Consider the following 26630-nt stretch of genomic DNA (forward strand, 5'->3'; position numbering starts at 1 on the left):
AGCAAGGGGTGGAGAGTCCTAATTGGAAAAAATGACTGAAGTGAGTCCATGTTTTTGAAGACCTTTCAAGAGAAGGATCACGGTTTCTCTGAGATGTGTCTCTCAACCACAGCCTTAATGAGACTTACATGCAACGCTTACAGTAAACCACCAAAGTTACACGCTCCTTAGGTTACATTCATACTTATATCCCTTTAAACCAAAAGGAACAAAACTGAAATTCCTCTGCATTCATTCCCACAAATCCTCACCCAGGGGACCACCACAAACTCCGCAGCAGTCATCCAGATCTGCCCAGCTGGCCTTATATATGTTAAGTGTGCTAATTAGTCAAAATAAGCTCAGCTGGGTTTTATTAGCAAGGCGTTTGATGGCATGTGGCCAGTGATCAGTCCCTCTGGGACAGCAGAGGATCCCAGGAAGATCACAGCCTCGTTCAGTGGCCCATGGTGTGGAACAGGAAGTGTGACTGGCTTTGACAAGAAGGATGTATCTGATGCTGATTGCTGAGCCATCCCACCCTCTCCTGTACCATTGTTCCAAAACAAAGACCAGATGGTTTCTGGTTTGAGTGCCAGGTGGTTCAAGACTTTTATCATGGATTTTTGCTGCAAAGTACTCAGCTGTATAACTGGGTCAAATGGTGAGTTTCCTCTGGAAAAGAGTGTCAGTTGATCAATGAAGTATAAAGGCTTATAGTGAATTTGTAAAAGCCCAGTAGGGCAGACTCATAAATGATTACCCTGTACTGCTTAAAACGGCCATTCCAGTCCCTCATCCTACACCACCTGTCTGTGGAGGAGAAGTCCAAGGAATTTCTGTCCATCAGGCATTACTCCACAGCTCAGAGCAATGAATAATTCACTAGAAGGAAGGAATGACATCCACTTGTCACAGAGGTACTGGGGGGTACTTCACTTCCTTACAATATATCGATGAAATGCTATTTTTAAATATTCAATGTCACACAGACTCAGGGAGTAATGCAACACCAGCGAGTAGCCAGTGGATAGATCCGTGACCGGTGGGAATTCATCTCATGAATTAACGCAGGTATCCGCTCGGGAAAGAACCTGCACAGGTGTCAGAATGATCAGGTCTGCAGGCTCTAGTCTGGACCTGGTTCTGATGTGATCTTGTTAAGCCGAAGCACTTCCAGTCTGTCTGGACGGTTTTATTTGTATTCCAGTGTTCAGCTGATTAAAGTCATTGACATTTTTTGTGATGTTTTTGGGTATTTTATTTTCAATATTTCCCACTCAGGTTTACAAATATGAAAAGTGGATACAGTGACCTCCTCTCAGGAGACTAAATACTAAAAGCTTAATCCTTGCAGACGCCCCCCAGGTAACTTAGGTGGGTGGGCCAGCCATAGTTTCTTTCTCATGTCTGTTTTTCAGTCCTTGGTTCTGTTGCTCTTAGGATTTTTTTAGCAAGTCGGACCCATTCTTAGAAATCTTCCGGATGAACGATGACACCACACTGCAGCTGGTGCACAGGACCGAGGTGAGACTCATCCTTGTCATCAGTGACCAGCAGTGACCCCTCCGCAGTACCCCTGACCAGTGGCGATCCCTCTCCAGTGACCCCTGTATGCCCTTCCTTTTTACAGACTGTCATGAACAACTTGAACCCAGTCTGGAAAACCTTCAAGGTCTCAGTGAATTCCCTGTGTAGTGGTGACCATGACCGCACACTGAAGGTAAGAGGACCGCATGTCACAGTGCTGCAATAAACGCAGCAGGTTAGTTTACCACAGGGGTCTCCAACTCCGGTCCTGGAGAGCTACCGTCCAGTAGGTTTTCTATCCTACCCGGCTTCTGATGAGCCACACCTGTTCTCAGGTAAATACCAGGAACAGGTGTGGCTCATCAGAAGCCAAGTGGGACAGAAAACCTACTGGATAGTAGCTCTCCAGGACCGGAGTTGGAGACCCCTGGTCCACCAGGACGACCCTGCCCATGCACAGTGCTCTTCTGGTGGCACCAGCAAGCTGTGCATTCAGCCACAATTTTATATCTACTGATATATAGTTGTTCGAATTATAAAAATTATAGTTAATTATAAGTAGTATTTTGCTTTTTCAATATGGGCTGTTTAGAATGACTTGTAACTTCTAAAGAAGCGTTTTAATGCTTTCACTAAATAAGTCTATCTGGGTCAATTTAATGACTTTTTTAAAATTAAGAACTGAAACAATGTGATGCAGCCTATTATGTGTCCCGAGTTCCTGACATCACAAAGATGTGCAAAAGAATCCGTTGCACATCATGAATCGCTGTGTGAGGTGGTCACACTGCGGCTGGGACTCTGGCGAGGATTTGGATGTGGGGGGGGGGGGGGGGGGCGGGGTGTCACTGTGTGTTTTCGCCCAACAGCGAGTTTAATACTTTTTTGGGCCCCCACCTTCTGGATTGGCCATTGACCCCACAGCACAACTCCCAAGCTGCATGATAATTCTGGATGCTGTACTATTGTTTTCGCAGCTGTGACATTGGTTTTGTCCCCTACTCATCATCGCAAAGAGTGTCACTTTTATTCCCCTCTTGGCCTTGTGGGGGGCAGGGGGGGATGGGGACATACCATTGTGTGATGATTGTTAAACACTTAATTGTTTCACGTTAGTGTAGACTGCTTAATAAGCCTAGAACTACAACTTCTATTGCACCTCAAATGTTTTTGTCCAGCAGTGTTTTAGTTATTCAGGCTACATTGAGTATGAGTTAAGAATCAAGTTCTCATTCTCAAAGTCCATTGCCACCAAGGCTGTTTTAGCGACATACCTAGGTAGCCAATCTCTAAATTAAGTTATCCTCAAAGGTTTAAAAAATTGACCACATGATTAAAAATAGATGGTATTTATGGTAATTAGCAAATGGCTGTTTAATTAAATAATGGCTCATTTTTGGATGTTCTCTGCTAACAGCATACATTGAAAATTGCCAATGTGTTATATAGCTAGCTGTTACTTTTCAGGATGAACCTGAGAGAGGTGCCGAATGTAACGTAACGTAATGTAATGTGGAGTTTTCTGAGAGAGGTGCCGAATGTAACGTAATGTAATGTAATGTGGAGTTTTCTGAGAGAGGTGCCGAATGTAACGTAACATAATGTAATGTGGAGTTTTCTGAGAGAGGTGCCGAATGTAACGTAACGTAATGTAATGTGGAGTTTTCTGAGAGAGGTGCAGAATGTAAGGTAACGTAATGTAATGTGGAGTTTTCTGAGAGAGGTGCAGAATGTAAGGTAACATAATGTAATGTGGAGTTTTCTGAGAGAGGTGCAGAATGTAAGGTAACGTAATGTAATGTGGAGTTTTCTGAGAGAGGTGCCGAATGTAACGTAACGTAATGTAATGTGGAGTTTTCTGAGAGAGGTGCCGAATGTAACGTAATGTAATGTAATGTGGAGTTTTCTGAGAGAGGTGCCGAATGTAACGTAACATAATGTAATGTGGAGTTTTCTGAGAGAGGTGCTGAATGTAACGTAACGTAATGTAATGTGGAGTTTTCTGAGAGAGGTGCCGAATGCAACGTAATATAAAGTTCTCCCCAAACGAGCTTGATGGGCTGAATGGCGTCCTCTCGTTTGTAAATTTCTTATGTTCTTTTTACTTTTGATTTTAAAGTCCATGAATCTAAACGTATGTATTCTGGGTGTGGACATCATCTCAATCTTAACAGCATAAATAATGGCCAAATGCGTAAAAAGCATGATTATGATTCAGATTCAGCTTAGAGTGTAGTTACTGACCTGTGCTTGATGGTGCATGTGATGTACAACAGGCTACCAGAAGCCTGATTGGTGGGAAAATCTTATAACATGACAGACAAATGCTGTAGATTTTATTCAGTTAATTGTTACTCGTTATGACAGACTGCTTAAAAAGCCTAGAACAACATACGGTCTATTGCATCTCAAATGTTTGAGTGAAAGTCTGAATGGCGGGTGTGTCAAGGAGTATTAAAGCACTGGTACAAAGTGACAGGCAATTTTATTCAGCATTACAAAATATTTCACATCACAGACATCTCCCAGAATAAATGTTAAAAGCCCCCTGTGAGAAAAATGGTTCTGTGATCTCTTGTTGAAAAACCAATTGAGTATAACTCCTGGAAATAAACCTAAGCTACTATTTCAGAAAGGAATATTCTGAAGGAGATGTGATCTCACATATTCACGTTAACAATGAATCAAACAGGAACTGCGGTAGTACAGTGGTTTTGGTGCTCATCTGGTAGTCGGTCTGTGATCCAAAGATCTCTTAAGAGGAAATCGGTCTCATCAGGTGGCCAGTAGGGGATTGGCCTCCAAGACTTCATCTGATTGGATTTTGTGGAGCGGAACAGATGGAGCTGGCCAATCAGAGCGTGTTATTACTAGCTAATGGGATTTAGTGGCTGATTGTAGGCCGTGAGTGTCCCAGATACAGATCTCTATGTCTCTGTCGGCAGAATCTCCAAGCATTGAGCTGGAACGCTTTGGGAAGAATAAACAATTGCGCACACTCTGCATGTGCATTCATGTCAGATAGGGCTGTGTTTTCTTAGGCTTTTTGGAGCCTGGAAGCTAGTAGCTGGTGTCTGTAGCCTAAGCAGGGGGGCTGTAATTTTGGGGGGGGGGGGGGGTTTGGGTTAGGAAGATTCCAAGGACCCCTGACTGGGTCATAAAGTTTTTTAAACATAATTGGATTGGTCTGCGTTGAGGGCCCGAAATCTCTGCGTTGAGGGCCCCCCTGAGTATGATGCATGCCTCAGTCTGATGTTTGAATGTCCAGATCAATAACGGTGTAAGAAAATGGTTAAAAATATATATATATAATTTTTCTGTAGCTACTTGTTCTCAGGGGGGTCAGAGCCTGTCCTGGAAGCTACCGGAGCAAACCCAGTAAACCAGGGAACAAACCCAGATGGGGTACCAACCCATCGCAGGGCACTACGGTCACAAGGCAGGGAACAAACCCAGATGGGGTACCAACCCATCAGAACCATGGAGCAGTCAGGAACCCTGGGCCCAGACGTGTGAGGCAACAGTGCTCACCACTGCACCACATTCACAGTGAAAAATTAGTTTAAAAAAAAAAAAAAGTGATACCATGAGCTTTACGTTTCCTCCTTGGGCCATGGGCGAGGGTGGCGAGCCCTCTTAGTGAAGCACGGGTCGATGGAGAGCTGACAGCATTCCGGAATGTGCCACAGAAAGCAGGCAGTCCCAGGGCCTCAGACGGATAGTCAGGGTCAGGAAAATAGATCCGGCATGGGGTGGTCAGACAGTGACACGATGACACATACTCCCAGGGCCCTAACAGAGGGACGTGAAAGACACAGTGCAGTGCAGACTGTCACATTTATGTCTTTTACATGTTTTTATAGTATTGCTTAAATTCAGTTGCATTCTGTTGCTGCTTTTCAGTTTGAAACATGACCTTGTGCACTGGCTATGCGCTAACAAAAGAGTAACTGGCTGTGTAGTAACTGGCTATGCAGTAACTGGCTGTGTAGACTACTGTGTCTGAGCACTGTTATGGAAGTGGGGGCTGGGGGGGCTTTAGACTAGGTGACTGAAAATGCCTGTTTTTTATCCCCCCCTCATTGCTCACCTTAGCCCTATGCAACCTGCCCCCCCCCCCCCCCCCAAAAAAAAAGTCTGTATGTGGCTCTGCTGACTGTAGTCCATTATCGTGTCACATGTAGCAGTCTGTGTGTGCTTCATAAATATCTCAAACCCCACATCCTAATGGGGGCAATTTGCCTTCTGCCTTGGCTGAAAAAAAGTGGAATAGCATACCGAAATGTAGGCTAGCATCAATTTCATTCTGATTAAATATAAAAGCCCCACTTTCCCTATTTAACCACACACTCTGAAATACTTTTACCCTCCTGTGTGGGGAGTTAGACAGATGGAAAGAGGCTAAGAGGAGCTGAACAGAGGGACTTAGGGTGCAGCACTGCCTTGTCCGTAGTCTGAACCCAGGTCTCACTCCAGTGATTTTCACACTCTTCTTTCTCCAGATAGTGGGTCACAGCAGCAGCACTGAAGGGGCAGCGGGTGTCTGGTGGTGATAGTTGGGTGGTCCTGTCTCCTCTGTAGTGCATGCCTGAGTCCCCACTAGGGGGTGCTGTGTTTGAAGTCCAAAGTCACTTGTGAAGGACCTTGCATTGCCTAAGGCATCTCCGTAGGTCCTTCTTGGGGGTCTTCCCAAGGTCCTCAATGCTCCCGTAACTCACAAACTTTTTCTGACTGAAGTTTCATGCATTATTGCTCAAATGCAATTGCATTCTGTTGCCGCTTTTCAGTATGAATGGTATGAAGGCCACAAATTTGTTTTTCATGATCTGCAATTTTCTCTCTGTAATTATCAGTAATAGTCTGACCAAATCCATGTGTTTGGCCTCTCTTGTAATCTCACTCTCTTCTCATGTGTGATAACCTGTTTGTTCTCATCTGTTCTCTTTGCAGTATGCTGTTATTAGGGTGACCAGATAATCCATGTCAGGGAGGACACTCGGAGCTTGGACAGGAATTTTAAATTACCATTTCAATGAGAAGGACCTGGATTTTACTTGAGTGCTGAGTTCTTGCTGTGTGCTGATTGGTCAGTCTCCTATAATCATGCATGTGTCACTAATGCTATTGTGAAACAGCTGGATGAGTCTTTCAGTCAAGGAAACAAACCAGTCAAAGCACAAGAAGAGCTGAACTATTTAGCCGAGCACAGGAGCCTTTCTATTTGAAAGTAGTTTGTAAAACCTGAAGTAGCTCAAAGTGTCCTCCCTGACATGGATTATCTGGTCACCGTTGGCTGTTATCTGTAATAATTTCAGTCACATTATCACGGACTCGGGAGGTTCTGGCACGGGGGCGAGGAATCATGCAGGCAGGAAAAGGTGGATGATCCACTGGTGGCTGACGGGAACATGAGGGTTTATTAACAGAACAGAAAACACAGGGAGCACTACAAAAGAAAACGGACCACGAGGAGTCAAAAGCGAAATAGGAAAAAACCAGGACTAACTACAGAGGGTTAAGGGAATAAAGTCCAGGGAACAGGGCAACAAGGAGCAGGCAGGGAACAAGGTACAAATAATAAACAAAGGGTACTTTTTGAAATACACATTCCAAAATATAAGAAATACAACAATGACACACTGAGGAACTGAACCAAGGCAGGAACCTAAATATACTACCAAACTGGTTAATGACACAAGAGGAGTGAGACATGAAACAGTTAGCCAATCAGGGCGGGTGCAGGACAATGAGCAATCAGGTAGCACACAAGGACTGGCACAAGAAAACAGGCAACAGGTGAAACTAATAATTAAATCAGGGAACTGGGCGATCAAACCGGGAACTCAACTAACAAAGAAACTAAAAAACAGAATCTAACACTAGGGGAATAACAAAGACAGGTAAAACACAACCAAGGCACAAGGCAAGAAACCAAAACCGAACACAAATCACAAAACACAGGAACTAGAAAACTGATACAAATGAAAGGCTAGGGAACAAAATCAGGATGGCCAGCGACATCTGCTGGCCAATCAGGGAGGAGAACATGAAAGACACACATCTGATTTCTAAATGAATGACATGTCCTGGTTGGTGCTGTGGCCCAGCTGAGAGCCGTACATTTGAAGTGGCTCAATGAATTCAACTGACTGTTGTATTGATCCGAAAAGCCTACAGGGGAAAAAGTGAGCAATCAAGCTGTCCGGCCCATATTACCCCTAGCAGAGAAGCTGAGCTGCATCCCCCCCCCCCCCCCCCCCACTCTCCGTTTCAGTGTACAGTATGGGACTGGGATTCCAATGGAAAGCACGACTTCATCGGAGAGTTCCAGACAAATTTTAAAGAGATGCGAGGAGCCATGGATGGAAAACAGGTGAGGGGTGAATGTGTGAGTGGTGCTGAGTCATTTTTCAATGCTTAGTTTAATGCTTAGTTTAGTGCTTTGATTTCCATATGTCATGGGCAATGAAATTAGTTCAGGTAACTATCTGAATGAATGTCTGATTGGGAAAGCCTGTCTCTCTGTATGTTCCACAGGTTCTCTCTCAGAATATACACCACAAAACCCTCGTTTGAGGGGAAAACCTCCTGCATGTCATGTTTGGGTGGAACCTGCACGTATGTCACTGGAGATACCCTGTTATCAAACATTGGTTCCATTGCAAGCACCTTATGTCACTACGAAACCCACCGGGGGGGGGGGGGGGGGCTTGTCAGGAGACAGGCGAGGGAGTCAAGCCTGCACCCAATGAAGAGGCAGGAACAGGTCTCACATGCAACAGAAGACATGGAACAGATGGTGTGGTTCGCTGTACACAAAGGTTAAAGGTCAACCCGACCCTGCGTAGGAGTGCAGCGATAAGGGCAGTGTAAGCTGGCGAGAGGGAACGGACACTTACAGGGTTCATCACTCTGCTGAAGTCATACTTCTCAGGGTCTTTCTGTGCTGCAGTAATGCCGCCGTTTGCTGCTCTGCGCTATTTGCTTGTTATTCTCCCACGGCTGCTCATCAAGGCGAGACAGAGAAGCTCCAAAACCGTATCTCAGGTCAGCAGGCAGTGACAGCTGGATTAGCCTGTCACTGTCAATGTCCCCCGCAGCAGTGATGATCTTTCATCGTTCTGAGCTAAGTTGTCCCTGCCTTTGTGGGGAGCGTCACCCCAAATTTATCCAAACAGGTGACTGTTAAACCTCTTTGGAAGGGATTTAGTCAAATCACAAACTTGCTGAAAAAGCTCATCTTTCTGCTCTGTTCTTTTTGGCTTAGATGCAGTGGGAATGTATAAACCCCAAGTACAAAATCAAGAAGAAGAACTACAAGAATTCTGGCATTGTCATTCTGAACCAGTGCAAGGTGAGGCAGCTCTCTGCTCAGCTGGGGAGGATCTCTGCGCTAAGAGGTTCACACGCAGATCCGGACCCTTAACCATCACATTCCTGCTGCCCAGTGAGTGAATGATCATGACAGCTGTCAGGGTGTTTGGAATGATAAGAGCACCACCTTACTTTGAGTGCTATGCTCTCAGGGCAGATGGAAGCAGAAAACAGACAATCAGAAAGGTTAAAAAGTATCACCACTGGATGAGCCCTCGCTCAGGTCGGGGCCCTTGCTCAGGTCGGGGCCCTCGTTCAGGTCGGGGCCCTCGCTCAGGTCGGGGCCCTCGCTCAGGTCGGGGCCCTCGCTCAGGTCGGGGCCCTCGTTCAGGTCGGGGCCCTCGCTCAGGTCGGGGCCCTCGCTCAGGTCGGGGTACTCTCTCAGGTCGGGGCCCACGCTCAGGTCGGGGTACTCGCTCAGGTCGGGGCCCTCGCTCAGGTCGGGGCCCTCGCTCAGGTCGGGGTACTCGCTCAGGTCGGGGCCCACGCTCAGGTCGGGGTACTCGCTCAGGTCGGGGCCCTCGTTCAGGTCGGGGCGCTCGTTCAGGTCGGGGTACTCACTCAGGTCGGGCCCACGCTCAGGTCGGGGCGCTCGTTCAGGTCGGGGTACTCACTCAGGTCGGAGCCCTCGTTCAGGTCGGGGTACTCACTCAAAGAGACCCCCGAAGGTGGCACTCTAATGCAGATGTTTTCTTACACAGATCATTAAGATGCACTCCTTCCTGGACTACATCATGGGCGGCTGCCAGATTCAGTTTACAGTGAGTATCTCTTCCGATATGGGTTTTGATTAAGTGTTCCCATGCTGCAAAGAGGACAGATATGACAGGAAGCTTTCAAATTCTGTGTGAGGAAGGATCTCTTCTACTTCACCTTAATTTGCAAGCAAATAAATAAACAAGGTAAACACATTTAATGTTGCTTCTGTATGAGTCCATTGTATAAGTATAGCCTTTGGAATTACTTCATGTGTTTTGTAGAACATTCATTAATATTACAGATAGACAACACAGTGCTTTGGAAGTACGTGTGCATGGGTCAGACTCTCATACTTGTTGCCCACATTGCCAGATACCTTTAAGACCCCAGGCTTAGTCATTAGCAGATGGTCTGCTGATGTCACGCAGCTGAGAAAATGACGCTTGTCACAGTGAAGTGAACAGCTGTGTCAGTCTCCTAGTGGCGCCCAGCACAGGTTTATGAGATGAGACCCCTTGCACCAGCAGCATGAAGGGGTATGTGTGCCATGCGGTTCTGCATCTGCTGATTAGAGCCGCAGAGTTTAAATGGGCCGTTATCCTAGCTGTACAGGAGCCACCTAGCCTGCTCTAGACATTATGACAAACATTAAAGTTACATTAACAGAATTCATTATCAGCAAATTCGCCAGCCTTTGGGAGATATTACGGCCTCCATAAATCCAGAGTTCAGCTGCCGCTTCATTCACAATGTCCATTTTCTTTTGTTTTACGGAGGCACCGGCAAGACCTCTTAGCATGCTTTGTAAATGGGGGCACGCTTTATTACCATCACAAGTGGTTTGATTAATGCCTTCCTGAGCGTGGGAAGCATAAAGCTTCCTTGACTAGAGCACGGTGGCTCCCTCTCTGATTGCCACTCGCCCCTCCAGGTAGCGATCGACTTCACAGCTTCCAACGGAGACCCCCGGAATAGCTGCTCCCTGCACTACATCCATCCATACCAGCCCAACGAGTACCTCAAGGCTCTCGTTGCTGTGGGGGAAATTTGCCAGGATTATGACAGGTGAATGTTAGCTAATCACACAGCAACACAGGTGCTCAGTGATAAGACACTGTACTGTCTGCTGGCTCTGTGACGTCCGTAAATGGGGCAGATCAGCCTGCTGCTATTGCAGGGCTAGATTCCAGCTGCATCTGTAAGTAGCTGAGTCACTTGTCTGTCCAAAATGGCGGCGGCATCCTTTCCTGGGGTAGGTTAAGCCAATATTCAACAGTAGGCGACCGCCTCAAATATTAACAAAATATTAACAAAAAAATCAATTATATTTGTCCCTTGTTGGATTTGTAAATTCCAAGGTGTCTACAAAGTTTGCAGTTCTGTAATAACCGTGCAGCAGGTGGCGTAGCAGTTAAGACACTCAAATCTGACTTACCAAAATAATCTCTGTCAGTTCTGATAATACCTTCATTCTATGTGATTGTTTCATATCCATCCAGTGACAAAATGTTCCCAGCGTTTGGCTTCGGAGCTCGGATTCCACCTGACTTTAAGGTGAATGAATTATGTAACCTTTGCAGAAAATAAGTGTTCGCATGAAAACCTGTGTGGAAAGAAGATGGAACCTGTGCATGAATGAGCTGGAAGCTGGCAAGATGCAGGCTTGGTCGTTCTTTAGTGTCTGCAGTTAGGTGTGGATTCTACACTGCACCCATTCTGGGGCCTTTGGTTGACATTTGGATTGTTTGTATTCTTCTTATCATAATTAAAGGAGAGAGAAAGAAAAGAGAAAGACAACTCATTTGTTTTAGTTTGCATGCAGGTCTGTTGATATGTTTGACATGCACTTTATAGCCTTGTCTGTGTGTGTATTCCTGTATGTTACTATGATTTTCCTTCTTCGTGTGCTTCAGGTCTCCCACGATTTTGCTGTGAACTTCAATGAGGAGAACCCAGAATGTGCAGGTTGGTGTTTTACAACTTCTACCACATCAGCACCTCTTCCTAACTGAGTAAAAATGCAACATCCATGCAACGGTCTCTCCTCACGTGCAAATCACTCTGGTAGCAAGTGTCAGAAACGGAACATCTCAGCCTCCATGGAGACAAACCACCATGTCTCAGCAGATGCCTTTCTTCAGGAAATCAGGGTCATATTTTACCGGATCCCCCAAGATCAAGAGTAGTTTCTTCGGGAGAAAAGTGTGACCTGACAATGTAGTTTAAAAAGGATATAACTAGGGAGGGTGGATATGCTTTGCCAGTGAATTATGGTTGACCACTGCACAAAGCTTGTGGATTAACCGTCTGCAGGTTGATCGTTGCACACTGGCACTGTGGCACCATGTGATGTGCAAAAAGAAGTTAGATTGGTGGAGATGTGGATTGGACGGAGCATGTATTGCTTTCTCCGTTCTGCTTGGCATGTCTGATAAGTCTGTCATAGTGCTGGAAATGGCTAAATTGGCAACAGAATTGGAGTATCTCCTCTCTAGGTCACTCTCACTCTTAGGTTAGCCGAAGCATCTTGCACGTTCAACCTATATATGTATCTGGGCTTATTCATAGAGCAGCTTAAGTTAAGAGTTTCTTAACACTACAACAGAGAATCTCCTGGGACTTGAGCTGGTACACTGCAGATCACAAGCCTTTGTGCTAAAGTACTATGTCTTCTGCTTCCTTAAGAACACAAAATCTGCCTTCTTTCACCTACACACCCCTCTGACCATTTCCTTTGTTAGCAATCATATATCGAAGGCTCCGTGATGTGGTGGTACTTGTGGTCACTCTGCTGTGCCCTCCTTGACTCAGTTAATGAGGTCTCCTGTGGGTTAAAGCTGCTTCTTCAGGAGGACTTGCAGGTCATCATGAGCCGGGGCTTGTGGGGCTGGAGACCTGCAGCACTTCATCTCGACCCTGACTGATCCATCACATGACTAATTATGTGAGAGCTTCTTTGTGTCGATTGGGAAGCATGTGGATGTTTGTTTGGTCCAACATCTCTATATGCTCCCCAATTCCCATGGTAAATTAGTGCTTTTCCCTGAGGTCTTCTCACCTGCTGTCCTTTAAATTCTCTTTAGTTAGCTGAGACCTAACTAGGAAAATCTTATAAAATGTGTTATTAAAAATGTTCAGTCTGCAGAATCCCATTATGCCGTGAGACTGCTTATCTCATAAAGCTTAGCTTTCATCAGACAGAAGCCTCTAATTAAAGGACTCAGAGCAGTAAATACCGTAAATAATTTAATCAGGCGTGTCCTTTTAATCTAACATATTTCATAAAGCTATTTGTTAAACAGCTACTACGGGACATCCCAAGGAGTGCTGTCAGAGCTCCACAGGCCACCACACACAGCAGATGTCTGTGTTTTTGCTGTCTGCTTGAGAGGAAAAGATGAAGAAAATGCCCATTTCCTTACACCTGGCACATGGAGCACCACCATTCAACCTGACATTTACAAAATGCCTGGATGCCTGCCGGCCATCCATAAAGTCGTGTCAAGCTGCGTGTGACCTGACGCGTCTTCAGGAGGGACCAGTCATGGCTTAACTTAACGTCAGAGGAACAGGGCTGTGAGCACTGCCTGCAGAAATGGAAGGACTATGGGGGTCACTTCATTAACTGAAACTGTACTTCTGTTCTGTATGAATTGAAAGTGGCCCCTTTAAAATGTACTTTTCTAACAATATAATTAAGATGGTAATAAATTCAGTATCAATTTAGGTTTGAGCTTTGGACATAAATAGCTTATTGCAAGACATTAGAACATGGACTCTATCTGAGTATATACTCAGTACCACTGACAGATCAGCTAAAGACAGGACAATGCAGTAGGCAGTTCTGCATCACTGACAGGCCAGCACCACTGACAGGCCAGCACCACTGACAGGCCAGCATCACTGACAGGCCAGCACCACTGACAGGCCTGCATCACTGATAGGCCAGCACCACTGACAGGCCAGCATCACTGACAGGCCAGCACCACTGACAGGCCAGCATCACTGACAGGCCAGCACCACTGACAGGCCTGCATCACTGACAGTCCAGCATCACTGACAGGCCAGCACCACTGACAGTCCAGCATCACTGACAGTCCAGCACCACTGACAGGCCTGCACCACTGACAGTCCAGCACCACTGACAGGCCAGCATCACTGACAGGCCAGCACAACTGACAGGCCAGCATCATGGACAGGCCAACACTCTACACCATACTTATTTGTCATTCTCTGTCAGATGTCTTGTGTTTGTAAAGTGATAACAGCACAGACATGATTATAGGAGTTGAATGTAACTAATTAAAAAGGTTACTCACTTGTGGAAGGTAGATAAACATCCAGCACAGCAGAGCAATCTGAGAGATGTTGCACATGAAGGCTTCCTGGGATTGGGTACAGAATCTTGAGGAAAGGTGGGTCTCTGTGTGTGAAGCTTTATAGCAGATGCCATGTTTTCCCATATTGCAATAAGGAGGATGGCCTTAAGGTGTCAGAACGTCAAATGGGGGATCCAGCCGTGATTTCCCTTGTGGATGTCCCCCCCCAGGGGCGTTGCTAGAGATTTAGGGCCCCATGAAGGCATATCATATTGGCCCCCCCAGTCCAGACCAATCCAGTTATTTTCCAAATTTTCTAGGCCCCCTGTCACTCAGGAGCCTTTGGAATCGTTCTAACTTCCTGTAGCACTTACTGGCTGTCAGATTTGATCTCATGCTGAATGCTCATTAGAGCAAGGCCAGTCAGTCGGCTGTCGGTGAAGCTTGCCAAGCTTGCTGCCACAGATTAGCGGGATGACGTTGCAACATTTTGTATTGTGTGGAAAATGAAAGATTGATCTGCTCACCAAACTTAATAATGAAGTATAAACATGTCACAGGTCAGTACTTTCTGACCTCTTATAAGTGGTGAACGAGCTTATGAAATCTCTCGTCATCCACTATGGGAAATGGATGATCGTCCAATGAAGTTATCTCCATTATTTCAGCTGTTGTGTCTTTAGCTCTAGGGCTGCTAACTTTGAATATTGATAAAGATCCAGAAACACTGGTGACTTCTCTGGGCCCGAGTTCTTTTAAGATGGACTGAGGCAATTGGAAAATTGTCCTGTGGTCTAACAAATCGGAAATCATGGACACCACGTCCTCTGGGCTAATGAGGAGAGCTTGCTATCTCCCAGCTTGTTACGAGCGGACAGTTAAAAGGCCAACATCCGTGATGGTATGGAGGTGCATTAGTGCCCATGGCTTGGGTAGCTTGCACATCTGGGAAGGCACCATTAATGCCGAACGATATGTACAGGTTTTGGAACAACATTTGCTACCATTCAGACAATGTCTTTTTCAGAGAAGGCCTTGGATATTTCAGCAAGACACTGCATTCTGCGTGTATTATAACAGCATGGCTCCGTAGTGGTAGAGTCAGAGTGCTAGACTGGCCTGCCTGCAGTCCAGACCTGTCACCCATTAAAGCATTTGGCAACCATGAAACAAAAAATGCAACAAATGAGACCCTGAACTGTTAAGCAGTTGAAATCCTATATCAGGCGATAATGGGACAACATTTCACTTTCCGAACCACGGCAACTGGTCTCCTCAGTTCCCAAACATTTATAGTGTTGTTAAAAGAAGAGGTGATGCAACACAATGGTAAACATGCCCCTATCTCAACTGTTTCTTTAACTGTGTTGCTGGCATCAATTTAAATTGAGCATATATTTATCATAAAACAATAGCATTTCTCATTTTTTCATGACTTGAGAGATAAAAGATTTGAGGGCATGCATTGAGGTGAAACAAAAGAGATGTATTGAACTTAAATGAACAGAATCTGGAAACAAACTGGACGGCGAGGGATCAATTATGTGAGGATTGACAACTGGGAAGGAAACGGACAACAGGAGGGTTTGATGTCAATGACTGGACTGGGGGATAATGAAGGAGCTAATGAGAGGCAGCTGGGAGTGATTTACATGAGGGTAAGGAGAGGTAAGACAAATGAGCAATGGGCGTGGCTTGTTAGGTCCATGCTAGGAGGAGATGGAGGGTCAAGTGCACATGCTGGGCAGGGAGTGACAGTTTCAACATTGATATGTTGTCTTTGTTATACTTGCAATTAAATATGGGTTTATATGATTTGTAAGTCATTGCATTCTATTTTTATTTACATTTTACACAATGTCCCAACTTGTTTGGAAATGAGGTTGCACTATGGTGACAAACAGTAGTCTTGTGACGGTTTTCAGAAGCAGAAGCAGTCAGTATGAAACATGCAGATTTAATGAAGTCACAGTAGAAGTTGCACTTTTGTGGTTTGAGCAGCAAGAGGCCATCAGGCAGTTTCAAGTCCTTTAAATTCCCATTAGAATAATAGAGTTTGCTTTGTCTGATTGCACATGTGTAGAAACATGAGCACGGTTATTAAACTGTACCTGGAACAGTGATCATACGAAGCACTTAGTCTTGCAGATTGTGATGTGTTGACAGAACGCTCCCATTCCATCACGTGCAGGAATCCAGGGTGTCGTCGAGGCATACCAGAGCTGCCTTCCCAAGATCCAGCTCTATGGCCCCACTAACATCGCCCCCATCATACAGAAGGTGGCCTGCTCTGCCTCTCAGGAGATGCACACCAAGGAGGCCATGGTGAGAGAGCTATCCCTCCCCTTAGCTACACCCTCCCCCATGTCAGTGCTGCTCACATTGACCCGTATTGCGGAACCCAAGTCTGAACCTTGCCTGAACATGTGTTTGCTGAAGGTGAGTAGAGGAAGTTGCCCTGTGGGAACGGACATGTGGTAACTTCTTCCTCATCATTATTGATGACATTATCCCAGTGAGGCTGACACAATGAAGGTCTGTCTCTCGTTCTCCTTCGTTATCACAGTGATGAATTGGCATGACATGTACTCAGAGCTGCCTAAAGCTAATTTAGAGTGACCAATAAGCCACAGAAGTAAAGGAATTAGCTCATAATAACCTTAATGTGGTTCATCATCCATTCATCTTCTAAGCCCCGGGCAGGGTTGCTGGGAGCCTGTCTCTGTGGGGACACAACATGACAAGATTGATGGGGACAGATTGTGACAGTCAGTTTCACCTGATCTGTGTTTCTTTTTCACTTTGTGATGAGAGAGATCCACCTGCCCAGGGACTGGGTGTCGGGTTAGCTGGTAAGATAGAGGGTCAGTTGGGTCCTGTGTTCATGGATAATATTTGTTTTTTCTGTTTATAATTTAGTTATACAAATCACTGTGTATTGGAAGACAATACTAATGGTACTGTGTAGGCATCAGAGTTTACATGAATTCATTCCTCATTACTTACGATAACTATACATATTACTCATGCCCTACACAAGCAGTGAGAAGAAACTTTTGGAGTCAAGATGGTCTCCGTATCGATTCAATATCATGTGTATAGTCAGATGTGGGATTAGGGATTTGTTTGAACGTGACTGGGCTTTTCAGTTGTGTTGGAATGGGAAAGTGTTTGACTGTGATTGGTTGGTGTGGGGGTTTGTCTGAATGGGATTGACTGGTTTTAGGTTAACTGGTTTGTATGTTGTTGGGAGGCCCGAGAGAGAGTCAATGTATATATCTATAGATAAACACCACTAAAGTCCAGGCGGCTTCCTGCACCTTCCTGGCCCTTGGGCCGCCCACTTATCCTCCTCCCTTCATCGCTTGCCCATCTCTTCCAATCTCGCTCTGCACCTCCTCCTCCTCCTCCCCTGGCAGCAATACTTCATCCTGCTGATCCTGACGGACGGCGTCATCACTGACATGGCGGACACACGGGAGGCCATCGTGCATGCCTCCCACCTGCCCATGTCGGTCATCATCGTGGGCGTGGGCAACGCCGACTTCAGCGACATGCAGATGCTGGATGGCGACGACGGCATCCTGCGCTCGCCCAAGGGGGAGCCCGTGCTCAGGGACATCGTGCAGTTCGTGCCCTTCCGCAACCTCAAGCACGTGGGTGTCTCTTCGCCGCCGTGTCTTGGGCCTCTTAGGGTCTTCTGTTACCTCCGCATTTCACCATACAATGAATCTGGTAACGGACAGTCTGATTGACTTGTAACTGTGCATGTGAAGCTTCAGATCAGTACTTTCCAGGACTTTCGGATACTATGTACTCAGTCAGCTGCATGAACTTTTACAGCAGGATTCTGCTCATGTAAAAATGTCTTCGCTGTGGTGTGTTTTGTAATGCAGTGATATTTGTTCCCTTTGAGGGATTTCTGAGATTCCTGAGGATATTATTTCCCCCAGGACTTGGCCCACCGTCCTGCAGTGTCCATGCTCTGTTAAATGCTTCTTTCCTTAACCTGAAGGATTCTGAATCTGTTTTCGAAACATGATTACGGGAGGGAATTTGGTGCCAAAAGGCCACGGGGACAACAGGGAGCGCAGGACTGGAAATAATGAGGCAGTGTGGATGGAGATGGCACACGTAAGACGCATTTTCCATCACTGAAGCACTCTGCATGCACACACACACACACACGCATCCACACACGCAAGGCAATGCAGGACCATGCTCACACATACCCTGACACGCAGTTTGGCAGCTCACCAAGCCTTGATGGTCACACTCCAGCAATCCCACCCTCCTCTGAGGTAAAAGGCGGTTGGAGGCCAGGGGCCGCCGCCTCATTCAGGTGTGTCGGCATAAACTAATGCAGGAAGCTATTGTCCTGCTGGAGTCGTACAACTGTCTGTTTTATATTTTAATTATGAGACTTACTGATGCATGCAAACCGCGTCCTAATTTCTTACCAGTTGAAGAGGACAATGATGACTTTCTGAATGGACAGAAGCTGCGTGGGGTTTTAAAAAGCACATTCCCTTTAAACGATTATCAGAAGAGGGTGCCAGCCCCCCCATAGGCTCTCGTACGCGCAGTGGACACGGTAGTTAGTTTAACATTTGGGAAGCGACTGCGCCCCGTTCATTTCCCACATAGATGAAAGGAGACAAGACAAAGTGTTCTGCAGTCACTTTTCAGCATAAAATGCAGAATTTCAGACACAGTCTTCCATCCTTCTTCAAATGAGACGAGAGGCTGTTTTGCCTTAATGAAAAAAACTCTCACAGGAGAGCCGCAGCTGATTGAATTTGTTGAATATGCGTTTCGCGGATATGGAAATGGAAAAATTGGGGGGGGTTGGTAGCTCACAAAAATGACAGACAACAGATGAAACCAGACTGGCACAGAGGAAGGAACAGATAGACAATTAGCATCCAGCGGTGGTGAAGATGAGCCTGTAGATGCAATGATAACACTTTCTGTGTGTCCTGTGAAGTAGAGTTTGGGGGATTCTTCAGTCAGAGAGACATTAAGTGCTAATGAGCTCGCAGAACCTCATCTTTGGAGAGAGAGAAATGGAGAGAGAGGAGAAGAGATGGAGGAGAAATTATTCCTGAAGAGGGGACATGGAAACAAAATCGAATGAGACGTCAAGGCAGGCAGTAGATGGGCACAGAAGACAAGAGGTTACATTGAAAAGGAGGAATGGAATAGAAAAGACAGTGATGATCAAGAGGGAGAGGAAGAAATGAGAGAGAGAGAGAGAGAGAGAGAGAGAAGGCTGATGACAATCCTGTGAGGTTCCTACACATCAGCCTTTATGACTGTCCCACATATACAGACACACATGTGACTGGACCTGATCCACACTGGAGTCCCAAGGCTGAATTGGAGCCCAAACCCAGGAAAACCCTGCAGTCTCACTGTTCTCAACCATGGAGACACCCTGAAGAAATATTGTCAATAACCACGGCGACACACTGCAGCCACGTGGACCGTAACCATAATTACGCCCATGCTGTCCTTTGTAAAATATTTTGAAACATTGCTGTTCTGACTAGGTGGCCATTCCTCCTCCCCACAATCAATATTCCTGAAACACCCAGGACTGGACCTGATTTATCCAGATAGTGAGCGCTCTCCCAAAGGCAGTGCTGGCTTCTCTGGGCCCTTCTGAACCTGGGGCCTAACATCAACAAGGAAGGGGATATTTCAGAGGTAATCATGTGGTCTGACTCTATCTATGTTAGCCTGAATGTCCTCAGGGTGCAGATCTACCTGTTGTCCAAACCTTATGACTCTCAGATAGGTCATTTCCAAGCATATAAAATGAAGGTGCTTCACGTAAAATACAGTATCATTGTCTAAAGATTCTGGAGCCATTTATCTAACATAAAATGTACCTCAGAGGTATGTGCATAACACATGCTATACCTTAGAGTATTTTGCAATGCAAAATACAAGTAAAACATTACATTATCATGCCGTAGGACTTCAGTGACAAAACAGGTCAGTGTTTTAAGAAAACATAGGAATGTGGAGTCCTCAGCGAGATGAGGTTATATGCCCCAGATACATCTTAGTGAGAACAAGGGGGGTTGTAGTGTTCACTGATGCCTGTGCCTTCTCTTTATGTATGAAGAAACAATAATATTTGGTTGTTTACCTAACAGCTGTTTCTGAGATATTTCCACAAATCTATATCTGAATAATTTAGTTTAGCCAATGGAGTAAATCAGAAGAGTACAGAATCAAGATTTCCCTCCCTGGATACACCTGTAAAGTTTTACCTTAACTCCCTGGATACACCTGTAAAGTTTTACCATAACTCCCTGGATACACCTGTAAAGTTTTACCTTAACTCCCTGGATACACCTGTAAAGTTTTACCTTAACTCTCTGGATACACCTGTAAAGTTTTACCTTAACTCCCTGGATACACCTGTAAAGTTTTACCTTAACTCCCTGGATACACCTGTAAAGATTTACCATAACTCCCTGGATACACCTGTAAAGTTTTACCTTAACTCCCTGGATACACCTGTAAAGTTTTACCTTAACTCCCTGGATACACCTGTAAAGTTTTACCTTAACTCCCTGGATACACCTGTAAAGTTTTACCTTAACTCCCTGGATACACCTGTAAAGTTTTACCTTAACTCCCTGGATACACCTGTAAAGTTTTACCTTAACTCCCTGGATACACCTGTAAAGTTTTACCTTAACTCCCTGGATACACCTGTAAAGTTTTATCTTAACTCCTTACTTTTTGCCCCTTTACTACCAGTAGGGTGCAGCTTTGGAATGGAGGATTCAGATGTTGTGCTGGGAGCACAATGGGTTCATTAATGAATACGAGCTCAAGTGCGGAAGAGCTGGATCTATGGTCTGAGAACTTTAAATTCACACCTGTGGAGCTAAAGGATTTGGGACAGATGCATAACCATAAACTATGGCAGCTTCAATCCGACAAGTTATCCGGCTAAGCAAGACATCCAACTTCTTCATACAGGCCCCTGTTCTCTGCTTAGTCTAGGGTTCCCCCAGTTTAAATGGACTTTATCTTCATTCACTTCAGTCAGACTACCTTAAATTTGACAAGTTATTGACCAATCACATCTTGTGTTGACAAGCTGTCAGTCAACAGAGTGCCAGATAGACTGTGGCAGACACATTCAAAACATACAGGAACAAATATGTATCAATTTTTTCACTATAAAACTTAATTCACTTTACCTGCGAAAAAAATGCAAGTGGATTTACAGTTAGTGGAACTAAATTTAGCGGAAGCTAACTGGTCTGCTGACAATAAAGTTAGCTTCACTAATTACCAGTTAGCAGATTAGCAGAATCATGCCCACTGTTGCCTATTAGTCAATGAGTCTTTCTGCCTTTGCTTGACTGCTCTGTTGTCCACACTTTGTGTAACTTGCATTTTTTAGAAAAAACAATCAATGATTTTATCAAACAACCATAATTAGTATCTTATGTTTTTCACACCTTGTCCATTTATAGAATTGTGATACTTTATTAATCCCCACACGAAATTGGGTAGTTTTCCTGCTTTCCATGAGACATAAAATCCATCTGAAGCCAAGCAGGTTTGGGACTGGCTAATACTTGTATGGGAGACCAACTTGGAAAGCTGGGTTGCTGCTGGAGGAGGTGTTAGTGTGATTAACAGGATAGCCCATCCTGTGGTCTGTGTGGATACCAATGCCCCAGTGCAGTGACAGGATAGCCCATCCTGTGGTCTGTGTGGATATCAATGCCCCAGTGCAGTGACAGGATAGCCCATCCTGTGGTCTGTGTGGATACCAATGCCCCAGTGCAGTGACAGAATAGCCCATCCTGTAGTCTGTGTGGATACCAATGCCCCAGTGCAGTGACAGGATAGCCCATCCTGTGGTCTGTGTGGATACCAATGCCCCAGTGCAGTGACAGGATAGCCCATCCTGTGGTGTGTATGAGTCCCAAAGCTCCAGTGCAGTGACTGTGACACTGTGCTGTAAAAATGGAGCTATCCTTCAGATAAGATGTAAAACCAAGGCCCTGACTCTGCGAGGTCGATCTCTGGGCATCCGAAAGAGAGGGGTGGCACCTTCCTGCCCCCTCACCACATTAGCTTCTGCTTACTGGCGCAGAATGGCTGCCATCATAAAGGTGGGGGCTACACGGTGGTGGTGGAAGTGGCTCCTCATTACGCTAAGGCAGTTGTAGAGCACTCAGTACATTGTGTACCAGCTAAGGAATGAGATTGACTTTGGGCTGCAGGCTCATTTCCTGTTGCTGTACCTGTGGGCTTTGGGCTACAGGCTCATTTCCTGCTGTTGTTCCTGTAGCCTTTGGGCTACAGGTTCATTTGCTACTGCTGCACCTGTGGGCTTTGGGCTACAGGCTCATTTCCTACTGCTGCACCTGTGGGCTTTGAGATACAGGCTCATTTCCTACTGCAGCACCTGTGGGCTTTGGGCTACAGGCTCATTTCCTACTGTTGTGCCTGCAGCCTTTGGGCTACAGGCTCATTTCCTACTGCTGCACCTGTGGGCTTTGGGCTACAGGCTCATTTCCTGCTGTTGCACCTGCAGCCTTTGGGCTACAGGCTCATTTCCTACTGCTGCACCTGTGGGCTTTGAGATACAGGCTCATTTCCTACTGCTGCACCTGTGGGCTTTGAGATACAAGCTCAATTCCCGCTGCTGCACCTGTGGGTTTTGCTGCCATCACCTAAATGTCTCCTTTCCACAGGCCTCGCCTGCGGCCTTGGCGAAAACCGTCCTGGCAGAGGTCCCGAACCAGGTGGTTGACTACTACAACAGCAAGGGGATCAAGCCCAAGTGCATGTCGGAGTATGAGTCTTCCAGGACGTTTGGCCCTTAGGCCAGGAGCACAATGGCTCAGCATCGCCCTCAAAGAAACGGCATGTTTCAGCTCTTCTTAACGTCCTTTTTGCATGTACGGTCACTGAAGCTTGCATCTCTTACCAATTGTATTGTGAAAGACTGTTTGTATCCTTAGAGACAGTTTGTATGGAGAAAACAAGCAATTGAACAATTAATGTAACGAACTGCAGTAAACAGATAGTTTTCCGTACAGTATGAGCATGCTGACCTGCAAGGTCTCCGCGTTTTTATACGGGTTTGTTGAAATTTCTTACATTTCGTAATATTCTTACATTGTAAAGCATTTTGGACCACTGGAGAATTATTAGTTGTATGTATTAGAGCCATTTGCATCTCCCAGTCAGATAAAGCGGGTGGATGCATGGACATGCATGTCCCGCATGTCAGTGATGAGAAATTGGGTCTTTTCCATTGTTTTTGTTGTCCTTTAAACATATTGTGAAGGATCAGTGGTGGCATTAATGCCGCTGGTGTCCTGCAGCATGGTGATCTGTACCCTAAATAGGCATGTTTAGGCTCCAGGAAACATGGGTGGTCGGCGGGTTGGGGTGGGATCTTCTGGTGCCAGACAGGAAGGAGAGGCGTTTGGGCCTTATTTCCTTAGGATTTGCTTGTTTTCGAGTAACGAAATAAACAAAAGAAATCTGGATGGTCTCAAAATCAATGTGCCCAAATTTTGTTTTGTTTTGTATTTTCTTAATCCAAACACACAAGGAATCCACAAAATGTACAAACAAATGGAAACAGGGGTAAGACTGCTTAAAAGACGTCTTCAGTTTTGTTCACCACAATTTCTTAGTGAGTTCTTGTAAGTCAGGACTCATGGTGACCCTGAGCCAGATGAGACAAAGATACATATAAGGCTGAGTATGAACTGGCTGGGATGCTAGTCGTGCATAAACACAGGTAACCTGTGAACCTGGGGGTCAGAGACATGAAAATGACTGTGTAACTGACAGCTGATCCTGTGAGAAAGCCAGCCAATCAGCAACCGGAGAGCACTGATTAAGGTCGCATGTGAGGGCTCCTGGATGCACCCTAGACAATCAGAAGAACAGAAGACCAGGGAGCTGTGGCATTAGGCAAGCATCTGAAAAGTTATCGTGATCCACAAACGCAAGTGTCTAGCGTCATGCATGCAGAGCATCCAGCGGATTTGCCAATTGTTCTCTAAGTTTATTTACAAGACCAATGTACCAGAAATAAGCAACAAAAAAGCATGAAGTCACACAAACCCACAACCCTGGACATATGAGGAGACAGTACTATCACTGGGCCACCACACTGCCTTATCCTTAGAGATGTTGATTTAAGTCTCAGCGATGCTATTTAACCTTATTTGAAAACTACCCAGTCAACTGGTACTGTAGTTTCCGTGAGTGGAAAAGCTATTTCGTCATTAAAGATTGCTTGGTGTTTTATATCCAAGACAGGCAGAGAAATGCTGTATGACACATCATTATACCGTGTGATTATTGCAGAAAAGGTTACCATAGCTCTGAAGTGACATGTTATAGTTTTATAGCACAATAAGATTATAAGCATTAATTTACACCTGTTGAAACTAGTTTCTATACTGGGAATCCAGTACTGAGTCACATATTTAATTTAGACTCCCCTTGGTTAATTTTGGTTACCAGTAAGGAGCAATGTGGGGACCTGACCCTAGCCCCCTAACTGAGGAATATCTGCATTCATCATTCGGACAGGCAGGGCAGGTGTGTGAGGTGTGATTCAATGAAACATCACAACGAGACACGAGGGGGCGAATCAGTGCCCACACAGGTTTGTTCTACTTCTCCAGGGTCCGATAACTGTGGTTCATCACTGCCAAGAAAACAACCTTCTAATGCAGGTATGTGTCACCTTTTCAAGCAGGAGAAAACGTCTGTCAGTCAAAGGATGACTATTGTCCACCGTGAGCGATATGAATTTGCTGGATTTCAGTTTGCTGTTCTGTTAAATTGTTGAACTGTTACCATATAGGGGATGTTGCTTCAAATTCCAGAACCCTCGAAAGACAACGGTGTGTCCTTGGTCTTGCAAAATCAATACCATGTTGTATTTAAAGAACTCTGCTTTGCCCAACTGGGATTTTAATTTCACAGGTCAAACTGAAGTCCTGACAAGTTTCGCCCAGTTTATTTTTCAGGCCACTTGCAGGTTTCATGCTTATGTAGACAGGCAGGGTCACACTTGTCTGTGTCTTTAGAAGTCACAGGTATGGCCTTCGGTTTCCGTTCGTCTACACACCAACATACATATTCAGTGTTTCAGATTCCTATCCCGTCCTCGGGGACCCACAATTGGTCCATGTATTTGCTTCCTCCTTGCCAGACATTCCACCTATTTGCTAATTTTAACAAAAACCATTGAGAAACACTGCTATAGGGGGCACTGGACTGGAGGCCCTAAACTGATTGCACCTGAAATGCTTGTGTGAAATTACCGATTGTTTAGCCCAAACACATCTGCTTACAGACTCTATTCCACACTCCTCAAGTGGATTACTGGCATTACCATCACCTAGACACCAGCATCCACCTCTGTGTTTGGTTGCTAATCCCACTTGTCGTATAAACCCATCTTAGTCTTATATTTATAGCAATCTTCAATTCCAAAAACTTTCCTTGGGCTGCTTGTAGGAGATGAGCTATCCCTGAACACATGCCAAAGGGGGCATTACATAAACAGCTAAAGCAAATCCTGGATGTAGATGTTATGTTCTCAATGCTTTGACTCATCTTGCTAATGACCTGGAGAACATTCTCCACACAGGCATGATTAAAACTTAATTGGGTCTTAAATCTTTTCTGCTGTTTATTTTTTATGTGTAGCAATGGTGAAATTCATTCCTGGTTATGTAGTTATGAAAGAGAACTGCATACTCTCTATCCTTCCCGACCGACATCCTCTGGGAAGCACCACAGAGGCTGACTTATTTGTTTCAGAGAAGTTCCAAGATGCCCCGGGATGAAAATAAGCAGTTCTGGTGCTCCTCATCCCTTCAAGGTTCAAGGTTCTTAAATCTTAAAGGGTGATGCTTGATTGTGGGAATAGACTGGGAATTTCCTCAGCCTGTTACAGCAGGGCATCATGAAGGAGGGAGGATCCATATAGCAACTCTCAACAAAAGGGAAAAAGGGATTTATTAACAAACAGATCACAAATGGAGAACCAGAAAGTAAAGGAATCATGAGGGGTCAAAACAACTAAAACTAATCACAAGGGAAACTAACCATAATCTGGTTTATTGGCCAAGATTCTGATCACAGGGGAAGCACTAAAACTAGGAAGACATGTGGGAACCAAGCAAGGATAAAACACAAATAACACAGGAACATACACACAGTAACAACTGCAAGGTAACAACTGAACATCGCAAAACAGGGCAAACAACCACAATGAGTGTCGGAGGAGCAGGTGAGCTCAATAAACAGATAACTGAAAAGGTACAAACACTAGGGGAAACTAAAACAAGGAAAACTGAACAGACAAGGAACAGGGAGCAAAAAAAGGAATTAACTGAAATGCTTAAACATGTGAACACATGTTAAACCAAGAGAACACAAAACCAAGAAACATTAAATAACAACTGGATGAGTCTGGCCTCTGGCCTCAAACTCACAATCAAAAAGGGAAGTCAGGAATGGTGGCCGACTAAGCCCATTCGGCCTCACAGCAGCCTGGGGAGTAGGCAAACACACTAGGAACTAAGGGGATACAAGACAGAGAAGGGAACAAGACGACTAGTGACACCTGTTGGCCAAAAGAATTTAGTTTAGTGATCAGTTGTCATTGCTGACACACCACAACAACAAAATGAGTTCTCTGCA

At 45.3% G+C, this 26630-nt stretch overlaps 1 protein-coding gene across 9 annotated transcripts in view; it reads left to right on the forward strand.

Annotated features, from left to right (window-relative positions):
• LOC111851129 (copine-4) overlaps positions 1-23441 on the forward strand; it is a 45475-nt gene extending 22034 nt beyond the window's left edge. For 6 of the 9 annotated variants that reach the window (XM_072716959.1, XM_072716958.1, XM_072716957.1 and 3 more), the window contains exons 6-16: positions 1423-1506; positions 1613-1702; positions 7784-7882; positions 8777-8863; positions 9585-9644; positions 10514-10647; positions 11082-11136; positions 11496-11547; positions 16093-16226; positions 17321-17557; positions 22640-23441. In XM_072716959.1, coding sequence (XP_072573060.1) covers positions 1423-1506; positions 1613-1702; positions 7784-7882; positions 8777-8863; positions 9585-9644; positions 10514-10647; positions 11082-11136; positions 11496-11547; positions 16093-16226; positions 17321-17557; positions 22640-22771 — 1164 coding nt within the window. In that variant the 3' untranslated portion in view covers positions 22772-23441. The other 3 variants (XM_072716960.1, XM_023825718.2, XM_023825716.2) reach the window with 3 other exon arrangements.
• The last annotated feature ends 3189 nt before the right edge of the window (positions 23442-26630 follow it).

This window comes from Paramormyrops kingsleyae, chromosome 9 (assembly GCF_048594095.1).
Source record: "Paramormyrops kingsleyae isolate MSU_618 chromosome 9, PKINGS_0.4, whole genome shotgun sequence".
In the NCBI taxonomy this organism is placed as follows: domain Eukaryota; kingdom Metazoa; phylum Chordata; class Actinopteri; order Osteoglossiformes; family Mormyridae; genus Paramormyrops; species Paramormyrops kingsleyae.